The sequence below is a fragment of the Aphidius gifuensis genome, linkage group LG3, assembly GCF_014905175.1.
Source record: "Aphidius gifuensis isolate YNYX2018 linkage group LG3, ASM1490517v1, whole genome shotgun sequence".
NCBI classification, from domain to species: domain Eukaryota; kingdom Metazoa; phylum Arthropoda; class Insecta; order Hymenoptera; family Braconidae; genus Aphidius; species Aphidius gifuensis.
This window is the reverse complement of record NC_057790.1, coordinates 3,240,881-3,262,819: the sequence shown is the minus strand read 5'-3', so window position 1 is coordinate 3,262,819 and position 21,939 is coordinate 3,240,881. Positions and strand designations below refer to the sequence as shown.

The 21,939-nt window shown below is 26.0% G+C and overlaps 1 protein-coding gene across 1 annotated transcript in view; it reads left to right on the top strand.

Moving 5' to 3' along the window:
• Window positions 1-9,739: 9,739 nt before the first annotated feature.
• The window catches only part of LOC122853533 (chymotrypsin-2-like), a 32,045-nt gene continuing 19,845 nt past the window's right edge, over window positions 9,740-21,939 (top strand). Inside the window, exon 1 of the mRNA XM_044154034.1 lies at window positions 9,740-9,818. Coding sequence (XP_044009969.1) covers window positions 9,740-9,818 — 79 coding nt within the window. The remainder of the gene's footprint in view (window positions 9,819-21,939) is intronic.

The window sequence follows — 21,939 nt, the reverse complement described above, 5'->3', positions numbered from 1 at the left end:
GTGTCGTTGCTAACTGGACCGAATGTCAACAGAAAATAAAAATAAATAAATTAAAACAAGTATGTAGTTTTGAGCATTACCACACATCAACAAGTGTATTTTTTCACCGCACTTGTTTGAATTTAAAAAAAAAAAACAACAACGTTCTTTTTTTTTTTTATGGAGAAAAAAAAATAAAACAAGTAAGTAGTGACATTAAAAAATAAAGAAATGATTTACCTTGCAACTGAGAATATTCTTTTCATATAGGTGTTGGTGAATTTATTGGTTATTTCATTTTCAAGGGTGGAAGTATGAACATCATTTTGCCCCCAAGGCCCATGACCAGCACCTCATTAACAGATAATTTACAGCATCCCCAGATCTCATAGCACTTGGAGCTGACACAGTAACTAAATACTCTGATTTAAAAACAAAAAAATAACAACAATAATATTAGTTGAGCATTTATTTTTTTATTTAAATAATAATAATAATAATATTTACCAAATTAAATATTAAAATTTTTATTGTCTCATTGTCAATATGAAGGATTTATAAAAACACCAACACAAAGTAAACGATACACCTTGTAAACACAAATAAAAAAAAAATAAAAATAAATACTTATATGTTCATTGAAAAAAAAAAAAAACAAAACAGCTGGGGAAAAAAATACGGTTGGATTGAACTTGACCTTGGGGGGGATGACGCCAATTTAGAGTCATTTTTTTAGCAAAAAATTAAACACAAAATAAATAAAATATTTATCTTTAACAATGATAATTATTGAAATAAACATGCACATTTTTAATACCAAATAATTAATGAATTATTTAATTAAATGAGTAAAAAAAAAAAAAGGACGCCGTCGTAAATTTGCACGATACATCGAACGTGTAATCGATATGACAATATAAATAAAAAAATCGATTTATATGCAATATGACTCTAAAATAAACTTTACAGTATTGCATAATAATTAAAAATTAATTTAATAATTTGTTATAATAAATATAAATTAATTGTTATGATGATAAATATTGAAATTAAATTAATAAATAAAGCAGTTCAATTACCCGAGTGAGATAGATGATTATTAATCACAAAATATATTGACATGTCAGTCATTGTTGATAAACAAATAGGTAAAACAACAATAAAATAATAAAACAATAATGTTTAAAATATCAATGAGTATTTATTTGACAAACTGTTGTGTTTTTTTTTTTTTATATTTAAAATATTAATTTATTATAATTGAATAAAATTATTTAATGCTGGTTAACCTAACCTATGACACTTTATTTATATTTTATAAATAATTTTTATAATTATTAATTTATCATTATCATTATTATTATATCTTAGGTTTTATTTAGTATGAATGATAATAAAAATTTTATGTTTAAAACTTTGTTACATTTCGTTTTTATCTGACAAGATAAATTGTATCTTTTTTTTTATTTCAGATACTTTTGGAGTTTAAATATCAAATAGGTATATTTATCAACAATGACAATTATATTTGGATTGTTATTTTCTTTAAAAATTGGAGAGTTGATATGATAAATAAAGTCAAAAGATTGGAGCTGATTAGAATGTGAGTATATGTAAGTGTTGATTATAAATGTCAGTTAGTTTATACATATATACACACAAGTAATGTAACAAAAAGAAAAAAAAATAAATAGCTAAGGAAAAGATGAAAGATAGAGTTGATACTAAACTAAATAATAATAATAACATCTCTTCACTAGATTCTTGCTGCAAGCATCATGCAGGACCACCCGGTGAAGCCAATGCAACAGACATCAGGCTTGAATGTGTTTGCCTCAGGTGTGAGTGATAAAATAATAATAAAAAAAAGAACATCACTGAGTGAGTAGGCTTCAAGGTATATTTAAAATAGTAATTTTAAAACGTTTGATCAATGATCATTGATAAAAACAATTTCAAATAGTCAACGTGTTTATTGTTGTCAATGTTTGTTGATGTTCAACTTGTGGTACTGGTTAACATGTTGTTGTTGTTATTGTTAATTCCAATGAGTTGACTAACCAGCTAAAATATCAATTAAATGAATTAATTAATATAAAAAAAATGATGAAAAATCAAGTAAAAAAAAAGAAAAATTGTTAAGTCTTTACAAGAAAATTACAAGTCATCATACAAACACATTTATTCAGCTTGATGGTGATGAAAAAATATTTAATGTTGACTATATACTACTGGCAAAAGTTATTTCTTATACCTTGAAGGCAAGTAGCCCTGGGTTAATTACTCTCTTGTGGTATCTTCCACACCTGGTACACGGAGGTCTACATTATGCATACAAAGACCCCGGAGGTGAGCTTATGAAAGGATCTGATTGAGTTCTGAGTATATGGCGTTTGGTTCGTCCCAAGAGCTGCTAATTAAACACCCGCGAAGAAGAAAAAAATATATATATATCTATAGTAGAAAAAATAAAATAAATAAAAAAATAAATACGATGAAGAAAGCATCCTGTACACATATCACTAGAATACTCAGAAATTATTTTTGTCTTCAAGGAGGGCTTGATATCTTCAACATTAGTTTGTTATATATACCTTGCCACCTTATTTTTTCTTGGCTGATTGATATTTATTTTTTAATCAATGGACAATGTATTTTTTGTTTCTTCATTAATTTACTTATTATTATTTTATTTTTTTTTATACATCAAGTTTAAAGTAGAGTAGTAAAATCGTTAATAACAAATGTTACATTGGCAATTTTTGTTGATGCCAACTAAGCTAGATGCCAAGTAGCTTGGCTCAATATATTTTTTGCACACCTGGTCTTCTCATCGTCTCTTCAATGTTCATCCAAAAGAGTCAAGCATTAATACAACTTGTACATACATATTTATATATATATTAATCTCGATTAAATTTATTTTCAAGGAACCATGTTAAACTTGTTCTCAATACACTTTTGTTGGACGTCGTTGTGTATAAAGAGGAGGTACACCAATGAGAGATTGGTAAAAGACATGTTGGAGGTGGTCTTTACAGTGTCAATGACGCCAATTGATTCTTGATGAAGCCAATGAGATTTTGCTGATTCGTATCGAATGCTGGTGAGTAAGATATAATATTCATTTTGAGCTGTGTGGGCTCAAAATTATCTGATGCTGAGCTCATCAAATTGTTTTTTTTTTTTTGTCATTCTTTATTATTCATTATTTATATATTTATTTTTCCATTTTAATTTTTAAGACCGGAAATAAACGTGTTATTGTAGTATTGATTGAATAAATTATCTTGACAACTAATACCACAAAATAATTTATTTTATTTTTTTAAAAATAAATAATAAGAAAAAGCTAAATATTATTTTTGTACACAGATGAGTATCATGTTGGATAATTCTTCAAGTTCGATGACTTTTTCTTCATTGTGAAGGTTGAATCAATCTACTCCCACTTGAAAATTTTTTCAAGTTGGATGATGCTTGTTGTGAGGACAACCTGAGATATATCTACCATGATTCTCTTAAATCTTTCTTGTTTTGGACAGACGCGTGTTAGGCACCTGTTGGTTAAATTGCACACGTTCCTTACTATTCTGCAATGTTCATTCGTGCGTACAAATCACCCCCTTTTTTCATTTGTTTTTTCCTTTTTTTTCGTCTTTTCGGCACTGAAATATTTTTACGGTTCGCCAAACAAGAACATTGCAACTGGTAAATGCCTCTCTAAAAATTATATTCAACAAATTTTTTAAATTTATAGTTGATTTATTTTCATCATGATTTAAAAATAATTTTTTTTTTTTCTTTTACTAAATTATCATTATTCGGTTTTTAAAGCTTTATTTTAAATAAAAAATTTATTTTCAAGCATACTCTTGAATAACCAAAAAGAAAACAAAGCCAATTATTTATTTTTTTAATTTTTATTAAATTTTATTTTACAGTAGCTTCATCAAGAATGACGTCAGCTTAAAATATCATCAAAAAATTAGAATACCAGGATGAAAAAAAAATAATAAAATAATTCAAGTTGGTTTTTTGTGTATGGATGATGATAAAGATGAACTCAGTTGATCAACAAATGTTCTACACGTAGGCTGGTACAAGAGTCTTCAAATATTTCTGGTAATTCATACATCTTATTTTGTCAATATTTAAATAAATTTTTACTTCATACTAATGTCTACACACAAATAGTTGTTGTAATATATATATAATACTTGTTTAGGTGGGTATATCGTTGAGCATAGAAAAAAAAAAAAACCACTCATCACAAGGGTCCACTACAAATCTCAATCGGTCTTTTTAGTTTCCTGGGGCCCTCAGCCTACCTATCATCTCTCATGCTATTCAACAACATACATGCTCGGTAATTATCTCATAATAACAGTGATTATCAACGCAGTGTCAAATTGCAGATTCACTTTATTCAATTTTATTTGTATATTTATTATTTTTTTTTTTTGATCATTACATTGAAATTTGATTCTAATTTTCATAAAGGTACCAAGAACATCATGCTCTGACAACCACACACTCCAACACACTGCAGGCACACACACACATGACATCTGGAATGGGATGGACAAATGAAAGAAAAAAAAAAAACTCATATACATTATACAAAAATAATTGTAACTGGTATGTATAAAGTATTTAACGAAATCATCAATGATGACGATGAGAGTGACAGTTGGCGGTAATCGTAAAGCCACCAAAGCAGGGGGTCGTCGTACTTTCATTTTGTCTACTCGCGCTTATAAACCTTCCCTTTGCTTTTCGTTACACGAGCACGGGGCACCCGCGTATAATTAGCGTAATAAGTAGTTTTTTCCTTTTTCATTATTATTATTATTACTTTTTTTTCCTACTTCGATGAGATTGTATGTATGAAAAAGAAAGAAAAAAAACAAAACAAAGCACTGGGTGAGTGAAAACAATGCCACGGATGAAGGCAGCTAATTTTTACTTGGTAGAAGGAACAATGAGTCCCTGCCAATGTGCGGTAAAATATAATGCTTAATGTTATATGCCTCGCACATCCTCCCTCGTTGCCCATTCACTTTCTCATTCATTCAATTTCGGGACTCAATTTCAATGAGACTTATAAAATGAGATAGAAAGGCACCCTTTAGCTAAATTTATAAATTTTTTACCATCCCAAAACAAAAATAATTCTTTATTTTTATTATTATATTATTTATTTAATTTATTTTTTTTTTTTCACCTCTTGTAAATTTTGTGTTTTTGTTTTGTCTCCTTCATTCTGGGGATATTTATTTGTGGATATATATTATGTATGATGGCAAAAAAGGTCGATGTTGTATATTATATATATATGTACACATGCCGACAAAGCAAGGGTTGTCTCACATTTTATGGAGGGGTGGTATGCCCTGAGGGGGGTTAACACACCCATCTTCATTGTGACAATGGGCCTTTTACTTTGGAAACGAATTAATTACGGTGTTTCAAACGATTATAATTAGATAGTCGATATTTTATACTGACATACATGCTGCTGATTGTTTTTTTTTTTTTTATAAAATGTTAAATTATCACCGACATCTGTCAATCAGCATATTTAATTATTCATTTTTAAATTATTAAAATTTTATAGGTATATGATTTAATGATAAAATTATTTTTTGATAATCATTTATTATATTCAAAATAATATGTAATATAATTTATTGATTTTATTATACATGTAGAACGTCCATGGTCCAGCGAGATAATCAAAAAAAAATGTGGTAGATTTTAGATGAATGTATTTAAAAAAAAAAAATATGGAACAGAGAAAATTCACAAGAACGATAAATGATAAGCGAGAAATCGATGATACATCAGATGCACGCTAATGCAAAAGTGTGTTTACATTGCAATAGGCCAGGAACTGTATAAATGTATACGTGTCATTAAGCATAACGAGATTGTTTGTATATGTTCATGTCTCTGATGACACTAACATTATATTATGACAATATTTTTTAGTATGTTATATACATATTTTATTATCAATAATTTCAAGTCTGTAAGGTTACCCAAGTGACATGCAATTCAGCCAATGCCGATGCACGCTCCATTATATCATACATTTGCCAGGAACATACATCGTTATCATATTTTTAATATTATTATTGATAAATTTTTTATTTAAATTTAATGATTATAACTTTGATGAAATGTAGGTTTTTTTTTATTTGTTTAATTAATTTTAGTTTGAGTCAGCAAGTAGACTAATTTAAATAAAAAATTTATCAAATTTAATATATTTTTAAAGCATCAGTTTAATGCTTGGATGAATACCTGAGTATTAAAAATATTTTAACAAAAATCATGAAAGTTTTGGGATGAAAATGATGACTTGAAAGTATATGTACATTATAAATGATGAAAAACGATTTATTAACTTGATCTTCAGAATTCTTAACTCTACTAAGAAAGAAAAAAAAAAAAAACGTATTACTGCTGAAAGAATCTTGCATCAAAATTTTGCGGTAATGTTGGAAGGTTGGTTAACGAAAACCACGAACCCCTGGTAAAACCACTTCTTCTGTACGCCACAAAAGTTGTCTTATTAAAGTGGATCCTGAGCAAGAAGAGTGTACGACGCAATTAAGAAAATGCCGCGGTCAGTGGAACTTTACTAATAACCCATAGAAAAAAAAAAAAAAAATGTAATAAATAAAATAGTAAGACAGAGAAAGAATGAGACTTGTTCTTAAAGTTTCTCAACTTGTATATAAGTTTTCTAAACTAGTATGTTGGTATAGTCAAACTGTTCTCATTCACTACCCACAAAATCAAGGGGGATGAAAATGACTCCAACAAAATGAACACAATTTCATTGGACAATTTATTTTTATTTTTTATTATTTTCTTCATTACCAAAAAGAATAAAAAAAAAAAAATCTGCCACTTAAATAACTTATCATTAATCAACCGAAAAACTAATTTTCTAAAATAATATTTCTCATAAATTTAATATATACCAATTTCTTTTTTTGTTTTTAATAAAAAAGGAAAAAAAATTATCTAATTTAAATCAATATGAAAAAAAAAAAATGATAGAAAAAAATTCAATAAATAAAATTATTATAAATTGATTTATATTTTTTATATAAATCATAATAAAAAAATTTAAAAAAGTAAATTAGAAGAAAAGAATTACAAGATCCACTTTGACTTGCGAATTACGATATTATTCTCTCGAGTCTTGATAATCTGTTTCGATCGGACGTGCTAAATTTACTTGATTTGTCCGTGCCTTGCAGTATTTCGATCGTGTTTCTTAGCCACACGCCGAGAATCGTCAGTAATGTGATGAGGGTTTGAAAATCAAGAAGGGGGTGATGCTTGTGGGCCCAGCCAACTCGATCGATATCAATAATAATAATAACAATGATAATATTAACAACAACAATAACAATAATGATAATAATAATAGGAAATGATCGCGACCGCAAGGGCACGTGATTCAATGACTATGCCCAGGAGGCGATGCCTCATTATTTCGATTTCCGAGTAACTAGTCGACGACCTTATGTCCGTCTCAAAATACAGAATGCCATCTTATTCCATCTGTACTTGTACCATTCCATCTGCATATAATAATATGAAAAATAAAATAAATTACGAGATTTTATATAAAAAAAAAAAAAAAACAAAATAATATAAATAAAAATCAAAGATGATTATAATAATAAAATATTCACAATATATTTTATTTTTTTTTTTATTAATAACCAAGATTTTCATTACAAATATAAATCAAACAAAATACATTGTTACTTATATTTGAAATTTTATTCTTTTATTAACTTCATGCCAACTTTTGAAATATTTTATGGCTCATAATTTGTGTCTACGAGGCAAAAATAAATGAAAAAAAAAAATATACAAAAATGTCTGGTATCGCACCTGTCTGACAAAGATTTTTAGCCTTGATTTCAAACGTTTTAGACCCTGCGAATTTAAAACGATTGATCGCATTCTCTGTGTCAAAAGAAAAAAAAACTGACAACACTAAAATAACTTGAAATATAATTTTTTTTTTTTTTAAAATTTAAGAATCATAATAAAAATATGATATATGTGTGTGAATATGGGAAAATTTTTTATCATCATAGTTATGTATATAATGATGAAATTTTCAGGAGAAAAATAAACTGTCTACTTCTTTGTTCCAATATATACAAGAGAACAAAAAAAAAAAAAAAGAAAAGAAGTTCGAAGGTTATGAGGTAATTATTTGAAATAACGACCATACAGGTTTGAAGTTTTATAACACATTAAGTACTTTGCTCATACAATTCTCTCACTTTGCTCGTACATAATATAATATACAACAATTTATTTTTTTCTTCTTTCGTTGCATCATATAATACATACAAATAATTTACGATCAACACTTTACAACTCTATTTTCTTTTGCAAAAAAAATAAATAATTTGTATATCAAAAATCATAATATTATAAGCATGATACTGATATTAAAAGAAAAATTTTTATATAATTTAAATTTAAACAATATTATCCAAACAAAACTAAGCAAACATAAATTATTTTTTAATTCATTTTGCAACTCTTCAACTTGATTTTTTTTATTTTTTTATTTATCAAGTACTCATAATGATTTAACGAGTCGCGAGTAATTTTATAATTTGACCAGACATACGAGGGATAATAGTAAGATTGTTATGATGATGCTTAAGCTATATATATATAAACAACAAATGCTCGTCATGCAATATATAAAACAATGTTTAAAAAAGATACCTCCCACGCCAACAAAAGACAGACTGTACCAAGTCTTTGGAATCTTCTGGCGAGCCAAAGTAATTCCCTCAATTATGAAATTATAAAATCCTGTTTACACCCCCAGGCAACACACTCTCTTGTCTCTCACTTTCTTGTTTAATCTTCCCTTGTTGGTCTCTTCCATCCCTCTTGTTCAATGCATTTTTTTTTTGATGCTTTTGTTTCATCCAAGTTCATCTACATGCACACTGATTTGTGCCTTCAAGCTCTTTAAAACTTATATATATAAAAAAACTTCGATTATAGGTATTATATTGAATATTGTTAATGAAGATGAGCAAACTGCTTCGTCTCGTATATCGACTCTTATTATTTATTATTATTTTAAATACCCTTAATTTATAATATTATTTTTTATTTTTTTAAATATGTAAATTATTTAATGTCCCAAGGATAAAATAAAAATTATTAATGAAAAAATAAAAACCATACCATCGTTTAATATATTAATGGTTTTTTATTTCTTCACTATACTTGAGACAAAATATTTTTGGATTATGAAAATAGAGTGTATTTTCATGTGGTAAAAAGAAAAAATAAATAAATTTTATTTTTTGAAAAAGATTTTCTTGTTGGTTGTAAAAAAAAAATTTATATTTGTCGTTAGGGTGGTGAAAAAATAATAAATATAACTGAAACAACCCTTGCCCAGACACTGGCAAGTTTTCAGTATCGTTCATAATCTTGCCTCGTATCTGCTCGTGACTTTCATAGTTCATTTTAGTTATACGTGATATTATAGCTCATAAGTGTACAAGTACAAAAATAAAATAAAATTACCACTTTGATAAAACAAATTATAACCATTTTTTTTTTTTTTTGTCATTTTATATCATTAATGTGTTTGGCATTTAATATTTATTTTTATATTTTATAAATTTTATTTTACAGAACTTGACTGCTAGGCTCAATGAAGACTCAATGATGGTTACAAAAAATGACTATAGATTTATGTCGATTGACAACACCAGCCAATGAAAATCAATGTCCAACAAGGCCTGATACTAAAAATATTGGTGAGTATATGGAAAAAAATTATGTTTAATTTGTTGATAACAAAAAATATTTAACAGCTATTTTTCAATGATCAAGGTAACTTGTTTATCAGTCAAGAAAATCTCAATGTTTTTTCTTTTGTCACCCTGTGTTTGATTTATATTTTTTTCTTTACCTTGTACCACTTGCACTGCATCAAGACTAACCATTTATTTTTTTTTCCTCTATTTTATAAACTGCCAATGATGCGAGGGTTATTATCTTTCATCTTTTTTTTCTCTTTCAGATGCAATTCTGTGTCGCTCAGTATGTTTGACTCCCAGCTAACGGCCACTGACGAATCAGCTCTTTAAAACGACAGGATAAAGCTGCAAAAAAAAAAAAAAAACAACAAAAAACGAAGCAATAAGAAAAAAGAGTGAGAAAAAAATGATCGTTTCAGAGTCTAATGCCGAGGTATTGTGAACCTAGTTAGCGCTGACCGTAGACCGCCCACGGCCTCAAGATATTTTACACGAGTGAGGTTTCATTTCTTAGAGTAGGTATCTCACAAACACATGATTCATTTTGATATCCACGAAAAATTATTGATCGATTGTGAATTAGTGGCTAAATATCGTTGCCTTGGGCTACGACACGTTTAAATGAAGATGGTAATCATTGAAAGGTAAATTCCCGCGCATCAATACAAATTCTTCTTTTGTCTTTTTTTTTTTTTTTATTTATCATTATCATTTATTTATTTTATTTTTAACTCAAAGATGATCTTGAGGGCATGCAAAAGGTGAACACCTTGATACTGAAGCATGTGTTACTTAAATATAGCAAATTTATCATTTTTATTTTACTCCATTTCTTCTGAGATTGATGATTAATTTTTGCTGATAAATCAATCATACCCTAAGCTCTTTTTTTTTTTTTTTCTGTCTTGATTGAAATTTATTTATTCATTTATAATCACAATATAAAAATGAAATTAAAATAATATATAATAAACACGTGTTTCATGAATTACATGATTATTAAATTTTTAAAATAACTCAACTTGTTTGAAAATTGAATTTCCTGAATGCCCACGCATTCCACTTCAAACTGAAAAAAAAATAACAACAACTGATTCAATCTCTGGTTAGAGTGTTTATAGTCAAGTTTTTGTACGTGTACATATTTTTATAACCATCTCAACTTACCATTGTCTCTATTATTCACTGAGACATATTGCAATTAACGATTCATATTAAGCAAAAAGACAAATAGCTCAAACATTTATATACAGCATATACATTCGATAAACCATCTTTGAATATATTATTTTTTACTTGTTGTTATTACTCTTGTTTTTATTTATTATTTTATTATTATTATCAACATCATTATTTTATTTTCCATTAAAATGTCCAATGCACACACACACACATTATCACTAAAAATTCCATCAATGAATATTTGAATAATCAAATTTTGACACCTCAAAAATATTTGCTAATTAAAAAGTAAAAAAATAAAAATTCAATTTAATTGTTAACAATTAAATTTGACTTAAAAAGCATTTTTTTTTTTTTTTTCATGTGATTAATATTGGTCAAGTTATTTGCAGATGATGGGTAATAAAATAAATGCATTTAAAATTGGAATTTATAAATTATACCAAGTGCCTCAGGGACTGTGTGTATATATAAAAATAAAAGGACCAAGGAAAAAAAACCGAGCATTAAAAAATAATATATATGTAAAAAAACAAAAAAAAAAAAAACGTCACGAGGGCAGAAATAAAATGACAAGTGGTATGTATACACAACGACTATATACATATCCTTTTTTTAAAAATCTATCTGTGCATAGTGCTGACGTGAATGTTGCCTCGTTGACACTTGGCCCCATGTTCGCTGGATCTCTTTTGATTCAAGCGCATTCGCGAGACATCTTCTCCTCTCCCGCAGTGCAACAAAATAACGCGAAAAAATGAAATAAATAACAACTCAAAATATGTATAATACAAACAAAGATAATTTCTTTGTATTGGTCAAGGCACTGAAGGCACCACATCATACTCTACTCAATCTTCTTTGATACAGAAATAAGAGAATTTTTTTTTAGCCAGAAATAAAAATACATAAATAAAAATCAACAACAACAACAAACAGTAAGATTGGCAAAAGATGCAAATGCTTGCGTTAGCCATCAAAATCTAATTAACCAGCAAAAGAATAATGCGAAGCCAGACGTCGAATAAAACAAGCTGAACTGAAAACGACGGGATACGTGCGAGAAAAGGGAGAATGAGGTGTGTGGTAAAAATAATAAAAAAAATAAAATAATAAGTTAAAAATTAAAAATAGAAAAAAAAAAAAAAAACAAAACAAAAATAAGAATGCATTCATGGTCATAAGAGTTTGGAGGTGTTGGAGGCCAGCATGGTTCGTTGCAGTTTTGCGCATACATTGGTCCAAGTATTTATACTCTTTGCTGACCTCTCTTTTTTATTCTCCAGTAACCCTTCTTCAAAAAAAAAAAATAAAATATATATAAATAAATAAAATAAATTCTCTATGTATACTAAAGATTGTTGAGCTGGGTTTATGTTGATCTCCATATATACAACACCCTCAAGCAAGATTATAAACTTTAGCAATTATTCGTTATAGAAATTAATATTCTCAAGTGTCCAACTGGGTGTCCAAACAGTTTAAAATTAAAAAATAAATAATATATAAAAATAATAAATATTAAATAATTTCTATCTATAATTATTCATCCAAGAGTCCAAGACAAACGGTGTGGTTACGCATTTTTATTTTTATTTATTTATATTGTGTTAAGAAAAATATGTGGACACCCTTGGGGCAGTGTGTGTGTGTGTGTATATATATATATTTACAGTGTACCTGATGAGTTAATTGAACGTACCATATTTAAAACAGCAACTTGATTTATATAATACAACAGAGTGAACATGTTCACCATCAGGTAGATGTAGAATCATCTTGCTCGTGAATATTCAAGAATAAAAAATCGTAATGAAGAGACTGTTATATTTTAATTGGAATTAGACCTTGTGACATGAACTTTCTCAATCATATGTATTTTTTTTTTTTCTGTTCAATATACATAGTCATCATTGATCATACTTATATTTATTTATTTTTTTCTCATAATCAAATAATATCAAAAAAAAAATATAATCTCAATGTCTTAAAATAATATTCAACATATATTTAATTCAGTATTGTGTTTAAATATATTATGAAAAATTTATTTTTTCATTATTAATATCATTATAGTGTTTATTGAATTGTCATGGAAGGTAACAAACTGTTATTCAATCATTTATAATAATTATCAAGTCGGTGGTGAAAGGATTAACGGGGCCAAATGAGTTGGTTACATTTTGGCCCTGAGAAATCAAGTTCGATGCTATAAAATCATGAAAATAATAATAATAATAATAATAATAATAATAAAAGGGCCCAAGTCTTGTGTGGGTCGTGGGTTAAATGCCAATCGTGGCCAAGGCATTGTGCTCCAAGTGCCCGCAGGCTTTATTCTCTCCATCTCACTTCTGATTTTTTTTTTTTTTGTTTTATTTATTTATTTTTTATTAACTCTCTGTCGTTGTTGACTTTTTTTTTTTATTTTTTTCTTTACATTAACTTTCATTTGTGTGTTATCTCGTCATAGAATAGTTGTTGGTTTATTAACGCTATCGATGCTAAGATTTTATCAGCAACTTGGATTAGTATACCAACGTGGTTGATGTGATTTTTTTTTTTTTTATTTTTCAATTTTACATCCTCATTCCATTCTTGTCATTATTGTCTCGAACAGGTACAACGACCAACAACACATTCATTTTTCATGTTTGTTTTTATTGTTGATATTATTATTATAGATTTATTTTTTTATTATATTATTTACATCCCACGCAATGATGTTACAGCTTTGGACGATTCATATTCTGGAATTTGATTATTATTGGATAATTTAATTCTATATTTTTAATATAAAATTATTATGTTTTACATATAATATTTAAGAGATAATGATTTTTTGATACTTTTTATTATATTGACAACTTATAATGATTTTAATTGCGTTAATATTTGATGACATATTGTTTATTTCTTTATATACATTTACATGCTAAATTTGAATATATTTAATTATTGTCTTGTTGTTAATCAAATTTGATATTTTAATACATTTTTGATTAACAACAAATTATTTATTATTGATTTTCTATGTTGTTTGTATATCATATAAATAACAGTATGCAAGTTAAATTATCAACTCAGTTAATTAATAATATGAAAATTTGTAAATTCTTGATATGTACATTGATGACAAGTTATCAATTTTAAATTTTGATTTTTTATTCAAAGTTTTAAATTTGACATTAAATAATCATATAATAAAATTCAATATGATTGTTTTTATTATATTGTTTATTAGCTTATAATAGTCAAAATTTCAGCATTTATTATTTTAAGTTGTTGAGTTATATGTGTATTTATTCTTTATTTTTTATTTAAATTATCATATAATATTGATTCATGTATTTTTAATTTTATAGACTGTATTAATTTTTATTTAATTAATTAGCAAAAAACTTTATATTAGAATTATATATTGTTGTGCTAATGATTTATTAATCAAAGAATCAGGTATTAGTAACTTGAGCAATATAATGTTTTGAATCTTTTTTTTTATTTTATAAATTTCAAGAGACTCAAATATAGAGATTAAAGACGAAATCAAAGTACATTTCAGTGTCAATTACTTTTTTCTTTTTACTTATTTGAAACAAAATAATGATTTGTTTTTTTTTTTTATCTTGTTTTGCAACGTTAATTTGCAAATCTTGTTGATCGTAATTTGTTATATATTTTTCTTTTTAAAAAAACAGTGTACATTGATTTTAGCAAAATTTAAAAGTCAGAATAACAAATGGAATTTAACATGGTAAGCGGCAAATTCAACAAGAGTGGTATTTTCTGTTAATTTAAAAATGAAATCAATTATTGGTGCTAAAAATTGGAGATCAATTGATTGAAAAAAAAAAAACAACAAATACCATTAAAGAAAAAAAATAAATAAATATGATAAACATAAATAAAATTGAAATAATAAAAAATCAGGTATATATGTTATGATAGTCTCGTGACGCTCGTGAGAGCCAAGGGGTTTACAATGTCCAGTATGAATTTACCTATTGATGTGCCGATTGTGTTTAACATCATCTCTTTTCTTATAATATTCGATCTGCGAATGATTCGAGTAAACGGCTGTTTGGTATCGCTCGCGATCACGATTTGCCTACAGGACCAACTGTGATCATTGCTTCTCGTTTAAAAATAAAAAAATATCGTCTGAAAATATCGATTGTCATGACCACATAAATATATATATACACACTGAAATTTCATATAAATATAATTTTGCTATTGTTTATAATTTTAGCTATCACTGAATTTCCATAAAGCACACGAGTTAACAAGTACAAAAATAAAAAAAAATATTAGAAATAAAAAATCAAGTTTATAATTTAAAATATAACCACAGGACTCGCGGTGTCTTTTGATTTTTTTTTTATTATTTATATATAGATATAGTATTTTGTCTTTTACATTGTCTTAGCAAGTATTTCTTTGGGTGTTGGACTGTTGGATATACTACAGTGCTTCTGTATATATGTTTACTGACGTGTTTGATTCTCTAGCTACTGAATGTCACGAAGAACGTATTGCAGGACTATTGGCACGACATACAACTATACTATCATTGAATGGCTTGAAAAATAAAATATAGTTATATTGTAAGAATGCATTTTTCAGTGGTTATAAGTAAGAGACATTCAAGATGTATATTTTGCGATACGTTATCCTGACTCGATATTGAAATAACAAAAATAAATAAATATAAAAGAAAAAAAAAAAAAAACAATTGGTAATTTATTACCCAACGGGTAGAATATTACGAATGAGCCATTCGCGGTAGTAGATATAGAGGAAAAAAAAAAAACTACTGTTTGGGAGGTAGGAGGAAAAAATAAAAAATAAAAATCCACAGAGACAAATATAATAGTTGTGCCAGATTCGTTTGAAATATAAATTCAAAGGTACTTTAAACGAATGTATATATAAAAATGTTACCAAATCGAATAAAGATCCTAGCACTGATATCTCCCTGAAATCCGTACCGATCGTATCGTATACAATTTTATAACGAATATCATACCATCCCCTCAACTTGTTATTTATACATAACCGAAACATTCAACTGACAACAGACGGATCAACAGACCCCTTCTTCTTTTATTTTATTTTTTTCTTTTCTTTTATGTCACTGCAGCATAATTTTTTTTATTTTATTTATTTTTATTATTATGAGAGCGTTTTTTTCTTATACTACAATTTAATTTTACTGATTAATAATTATATATATGATTTTGGGCAAAGTTGGCTTACTTGTTAATTCATTGCACCAGTGACATAAATTAATTTTAATTTAAAAATAGAATTTAATATTTTTTTAACAATAAATAATACTTGGACCATGATGAAATTTTTTTTGGAAATAGTTGAAACTTATTTCTACTTACCTGACAAATTTCAAAAATATCTATACACAAAAATCTGTAATAATTATTTCACAAATCTCTTGAAATTATATTATAATTTTTTATTTTAAAATTCAATTTCCTAAATATTTTATACATCATGGTGAAGAAATATCTAAACTTACATTTTTATCAGGTATTAATTTATACCTGGCTTTGTTTGAGGGGTTGAGAATCAAATATAAAAAAAAAAAAATAATAAAAAACCATATCTTGATCATTGGACATAATATGATCCTAAAATAACAATGAAAATATTTTGATGATCTACGACTAACATATTTTGCTTGACCCCATATCAACCAATGATTATAAAATAAAAAAAATAAAATAAATAAATATGCATGCTTAAATATTTAGTGAGAAAAAAAAAAAAAAAAAATTAAAATTCATAAATTGTTAAATGAAATAAAAAAAAAATTAAAAAAGTAAATATGAATTTATATACAGGTCGATGTTGTTGATGTTGTATATTAGTATATTAAATATGTGTGGGTGTCAGGTTAATGTTGTCTTCACCAGTGTATTTGTGAATATTTATTTATCTGTCTTTTTTTATTCTGTTGATTTCATGCACTTGCAAGAGCCTGATTAAATATATATTAAAAAATGAGGATAGAAACCAAAACACCGCGGGGGTCGTGGCAAGTTTTTTTTTTTATTAATTTTTTTTTACATTTGGGTGGGGACATATTGAGGGTGCGGTCTCAACTCATTTTAGCTTCTCTCAGTGTGTTGGACTTGAGATAAAAAATTAAAATAAAAAAATTACAATGAACATGTAGATGGACGCACCTTCAACGAGAACGAGCTTGTTCCATCAGATTTTCATGATAAATATATATTCAATGTATATTCTCTCATAATAATTAAATTGATAAATTGTTAAATATACTATTATATTGATACACATATTTTAAAAAAACATATAATAATTTTTTTTTTTTTTTCTAATTTAATCGAGTGTAAAAATTGAACTAAGCATCAGTGAATTTTTTTATTTTTTTATTTTTATATTGGGGTAATGATTAGGTTTTTAATCGAAACGGAAGTTTGCATTTATTTTTTTTTTTTCATGTTGATTCAACTCCCATGTTCTGACACAATAAATATATTTTATTTGACCTTGATATGAATTATTATTATTGTTATCATTGAGTTATTAATAAATGAATTTTAAATTAAAAAATAATAGTTTATAAATATTTATTATTATTTTTATTATTGGGTTTTTTAAAATGAGCCATGGTGATCAGTCATTAGGACAAGGTAAAGAGCTACCAAGTGTCCGTAAAAATGTTTGTCTCTAATGAGCCGATGATAATGGTCAAAATTTGTTCTTGACCAGTCTTGACAGGTATAACGTGTACATTAATACACGCTCAAATGATGATTCCGCTTGAAAACATAATGCGTCTCTAAACCGTCCACTCTTTCGTGACCAATACAAATGCTCTGGATCATAATGAAAATAAAAAAATAAAAAGGTTTGACAAATGTCTGTCGATTACATTGTTCAATGACTTTTTTTTTCTTTTTTTTTTTTTTTTTTTCTTTTGATTTATATATTGTCAATGTATATCTTGAAAAATATCAAAATATTTAATTTAAATTAAATTTGATATACAAAATTAAAAAATCATTTAAATATTTATGAAAAAATTAATTTAAATAATTTAATTATTAATATTAATAAAAATATGATGAAAAAAAAAACAAATTATAAAATTAAATTAACGTATAAAGATAAAAAATAATATTAAATTTAAATTATTAAATTATTTATTAATCAAAAAAAAAATTATAAAAATCAATATTATGTAAATTTAATAAAATTTTTTGTTGTTTAAAAAATTTTAAAGATAAATAATTGAGTTAAATTTGTATTAATGTTGTTAATTAATTTTTTTTTTTTTATATTACAGACTATTGAATTTTGTTAAAACAAATGTAAAAAATAAATAAGAATAAGTGACTCCTGTCAGATAAGTCATAATAGCGGCTGAGCTGTTGTTAATCACACCAAGATAGCGCGCTAATGTACGCATTTATTTGAAATATTAAACCGTGCACGAATATATATATGATGGGTTGGTTGGTGCTTCAAGTGGTTAGCTGGACAAGGATATGAAAATAATAAAATCAAATAAGATAAAAATAATAATGTTGAATGAAACAAGAGTTCTTATTTAACTTCTCTTTCAGAAATATAATGGTCCACGTGATATGCCAGTGCTTATACTCTTCATTCTTAATATACAATTATTGATGATGATAATTAACCAAGATTTTAAACTGTTGCACATCGTGCATTTGCAACACGCACACAATACATACACTGCATCAGTTCATACATACACAAGGCATTAAAACAAAAAAAAAATAATATTAAAAAATTCAAGGTGATTGAAATTAAAATGAAATATTAAAACCCATGTCGAGAAAGAACTTTCAAATTAATATCAATCTAAGGTTACATGAATAAATACAGTCTACAGTATATATATTTTTTTTTCTTTCAATCTTTATTACTATCACTTAAAAATTATTATTTATTTTTATATTTTGATTAGACAATGATAATGATGATGATGATCAAAAATAAAAAAAAAAGAGAGAAGAAGGAAAAAAAAAAAATGTCAGTTTAATCTGCTCTGTCATAATACAGAGTCATTTTTTAAAAACCCGATGGATATGGATGTATAATATATATTTACATTTAAACATGAATAAAAGAAAAAAAAATATTAAATATGTGTTTGATAGAAAAATTGAAACTCATCGTCAAAATCAAAGACTCTTAATATTTTTCACTTTTATTTTTCAACTGTATTTATCAAATGAAAAATAATAAAACAAGTATTTAAAAAAAATATATTTATATAGCACATTACAAACAAAAATTATATAAATTGAATATAATAAAATAATATAGAAAAAATAAGTTTCAATGAGTTAAATAGTTGAGGGTGGATAAAGAAATTTAAATTAAGGAATGTTGAAGGGAGTGGTGTATGTTGTAGAGGGGTCAATGAAAGGGGAAAGAAGAGCAAGAGAGGGATCAGGGGGTTTGTGACCTTTTTCAAGACTTTGCCCAGAATGACACAGGTTTTTTTTCTGTTGGTGATTTATGTCCAATGTTGTTCTTCAGGGTTGGACATCATCTCATAGAACGATCTACAGCGTTGATTTTTTTTTTCTTTTTGTTATTTTTCAATTATATCTATGTATCTTGTTTATTATTTTTTTTTTCCATCTTTTAAGTTGCTTCATTAACCTTCCAACACATTACCATTTAATATTATGCACATGTTAGCATAAAACCTATGGAAAATTTAACTATATAATATTGCTATTTCGTGATGTTTAAACGTGTAAACTAGACTGTTGTAAATTATTTAGGTTGGCCAATTGCCCTCTAGGTAACATTTGTTTTATAATAATCGTGCAAAAGCGCAATGTGAAAGTTAAGTATTTTAAATGAATATAAATTAACCCTCTTATATTTTTATGTATGTAGATATATTATACATATTATACATGAACATATAAACACACGAGTATAAATGAGCCTGATGGCTTTTACAATATTATCATTTTACCAAGATGAGAAGAAATAATTAATCATTTAACATATTCAATATCTCATGGTTAATGTTTCCAAAAAGATTATATTCTCATTTTCCATCAGTATTATTAATTTTATTTATTTATTATTATTTTAAATCTAATCGTTTATTTATTTATTCACGCTTTTACAAAATTTACGAGCTGGATTTTTGTTTTTTTTTTTTTTTATAAAATTACTTTTATATAATTAATGTCAACATTAAAAAATATATCGATTAATAAAATTCAAATTTTAAATTTATCAAATGCAATCAAAAAATTCTTTTAGTTTTTTTTTTTAAATGTATAGGTATATAATGTTGTTTTTATTTTTTTTATTTTTCTGCTATGTCTGCTTGATTATTGTATATATATATTTATGTGATGGAATGGAATTAGCACCTTTTCGATAAATTAACATACAAGATGTCTAAAGTCGTTTTTCTGTCACTTATGAATTTCCCCCCCTTTTGCAAGTATTTTGCATTAACTCTGCAAATATAAACTCAAGTGGTTGGACGAGAATTAACTGGCCAAACTAAAAATTCATAAATAATATATACCTATATAAAAATAAAAAATATATTTATTTTTAAATAGAGGGTACACGCCTCACGTCACTAAACAATCTCTACTTTATTTCTCATTACGAAAAAAAAAAAAAACAAAAAAAACAATAAAAAATACATATTTTATCAAAGAGCAAAAAAAGAAGAAGTAAACGAAAAAAAATGAATATATACAAAAATAAAATACAGAAAGGGACACATGATAAAAAAATGAAGAAAAAAAGTACCAACATAAATACAAACACAATTTAAAATGATATTACATAATGCATCCTCATATTATTGAGTAAACACCCGGGTTTTGCATTGAATAAAATTTATTTATTTATTTTTTAAATATATATAAACGAGAGAGTATCGATATTGAATGTGAATAAACAGTGTTTGCCTCGGGGACGCGATTATTAAACGGGCCATGATGCAGGAGGCGAATGTACCTTTTTTAAACCTACGACGATATACTCAGTATATATACATAAAGAGTAAAAGAAAAAAAAAAATAAAAAGAAACGAACGAATTACATTGCAAATGCGTCACGTATTTATTTTTTTTATTATTTCATTATTATTTATTTTTTTTTTATTATTTTTTTTAATGCCTTGAGCGACTTTATAAGCATTACTGGAGTATATATTAAAATGAGGATATATTTTTATATAGTGTATATTCATTTATATAGCAATTCATTTTGGGCCATATGAAATAGTCAGAGACAGGGATAAACAGATAAAGTTATATTAAAAAAAAAAATTATCTCAAGATAATAGTGATTAATGATCATTGAGTGTGTTGAATAACGTGTGGTCGCAATTTGTTAAATATAACGCCTCTATATTTTATATATCATGTAAATATAAACATTTTTTTTTTATTAATTTATGAATTATTGAATTTAAAAAAAAACAATATTCATTCAATTACTGAGAAATAATTTTTGATTTTTTTTTATTATTAATATTAATTTAATTATTATTTATTGTTTATTAATTTGGAATATTTATATTGTTTTTTTTTTTATTATTTCAAATTTATAAATATCATTTTTAAGGGTGTGTTTGAATGCATGAACTGCCATCTAGCGTAAAGCGTTTAAATGTACAATATACATGTTAAAAATTTTATTTTTATTTCTTTTAATTCTTTATTTTTTTATTTTATTTTTGCGCATGCTAGCGATGAACAAAGTCTGTCGAGACGAGCAATTTTCCCTAATTAACACATTAAGACTAATCAAAGTCAGTTGGTTCATTTATTGTATATAAGAGAAAAAAAAAAACCCACTCGCCTAGATTTAACCATTCACTGTCCAAATTAATTCTTATTATTTCTATAACACGATAGTGGGT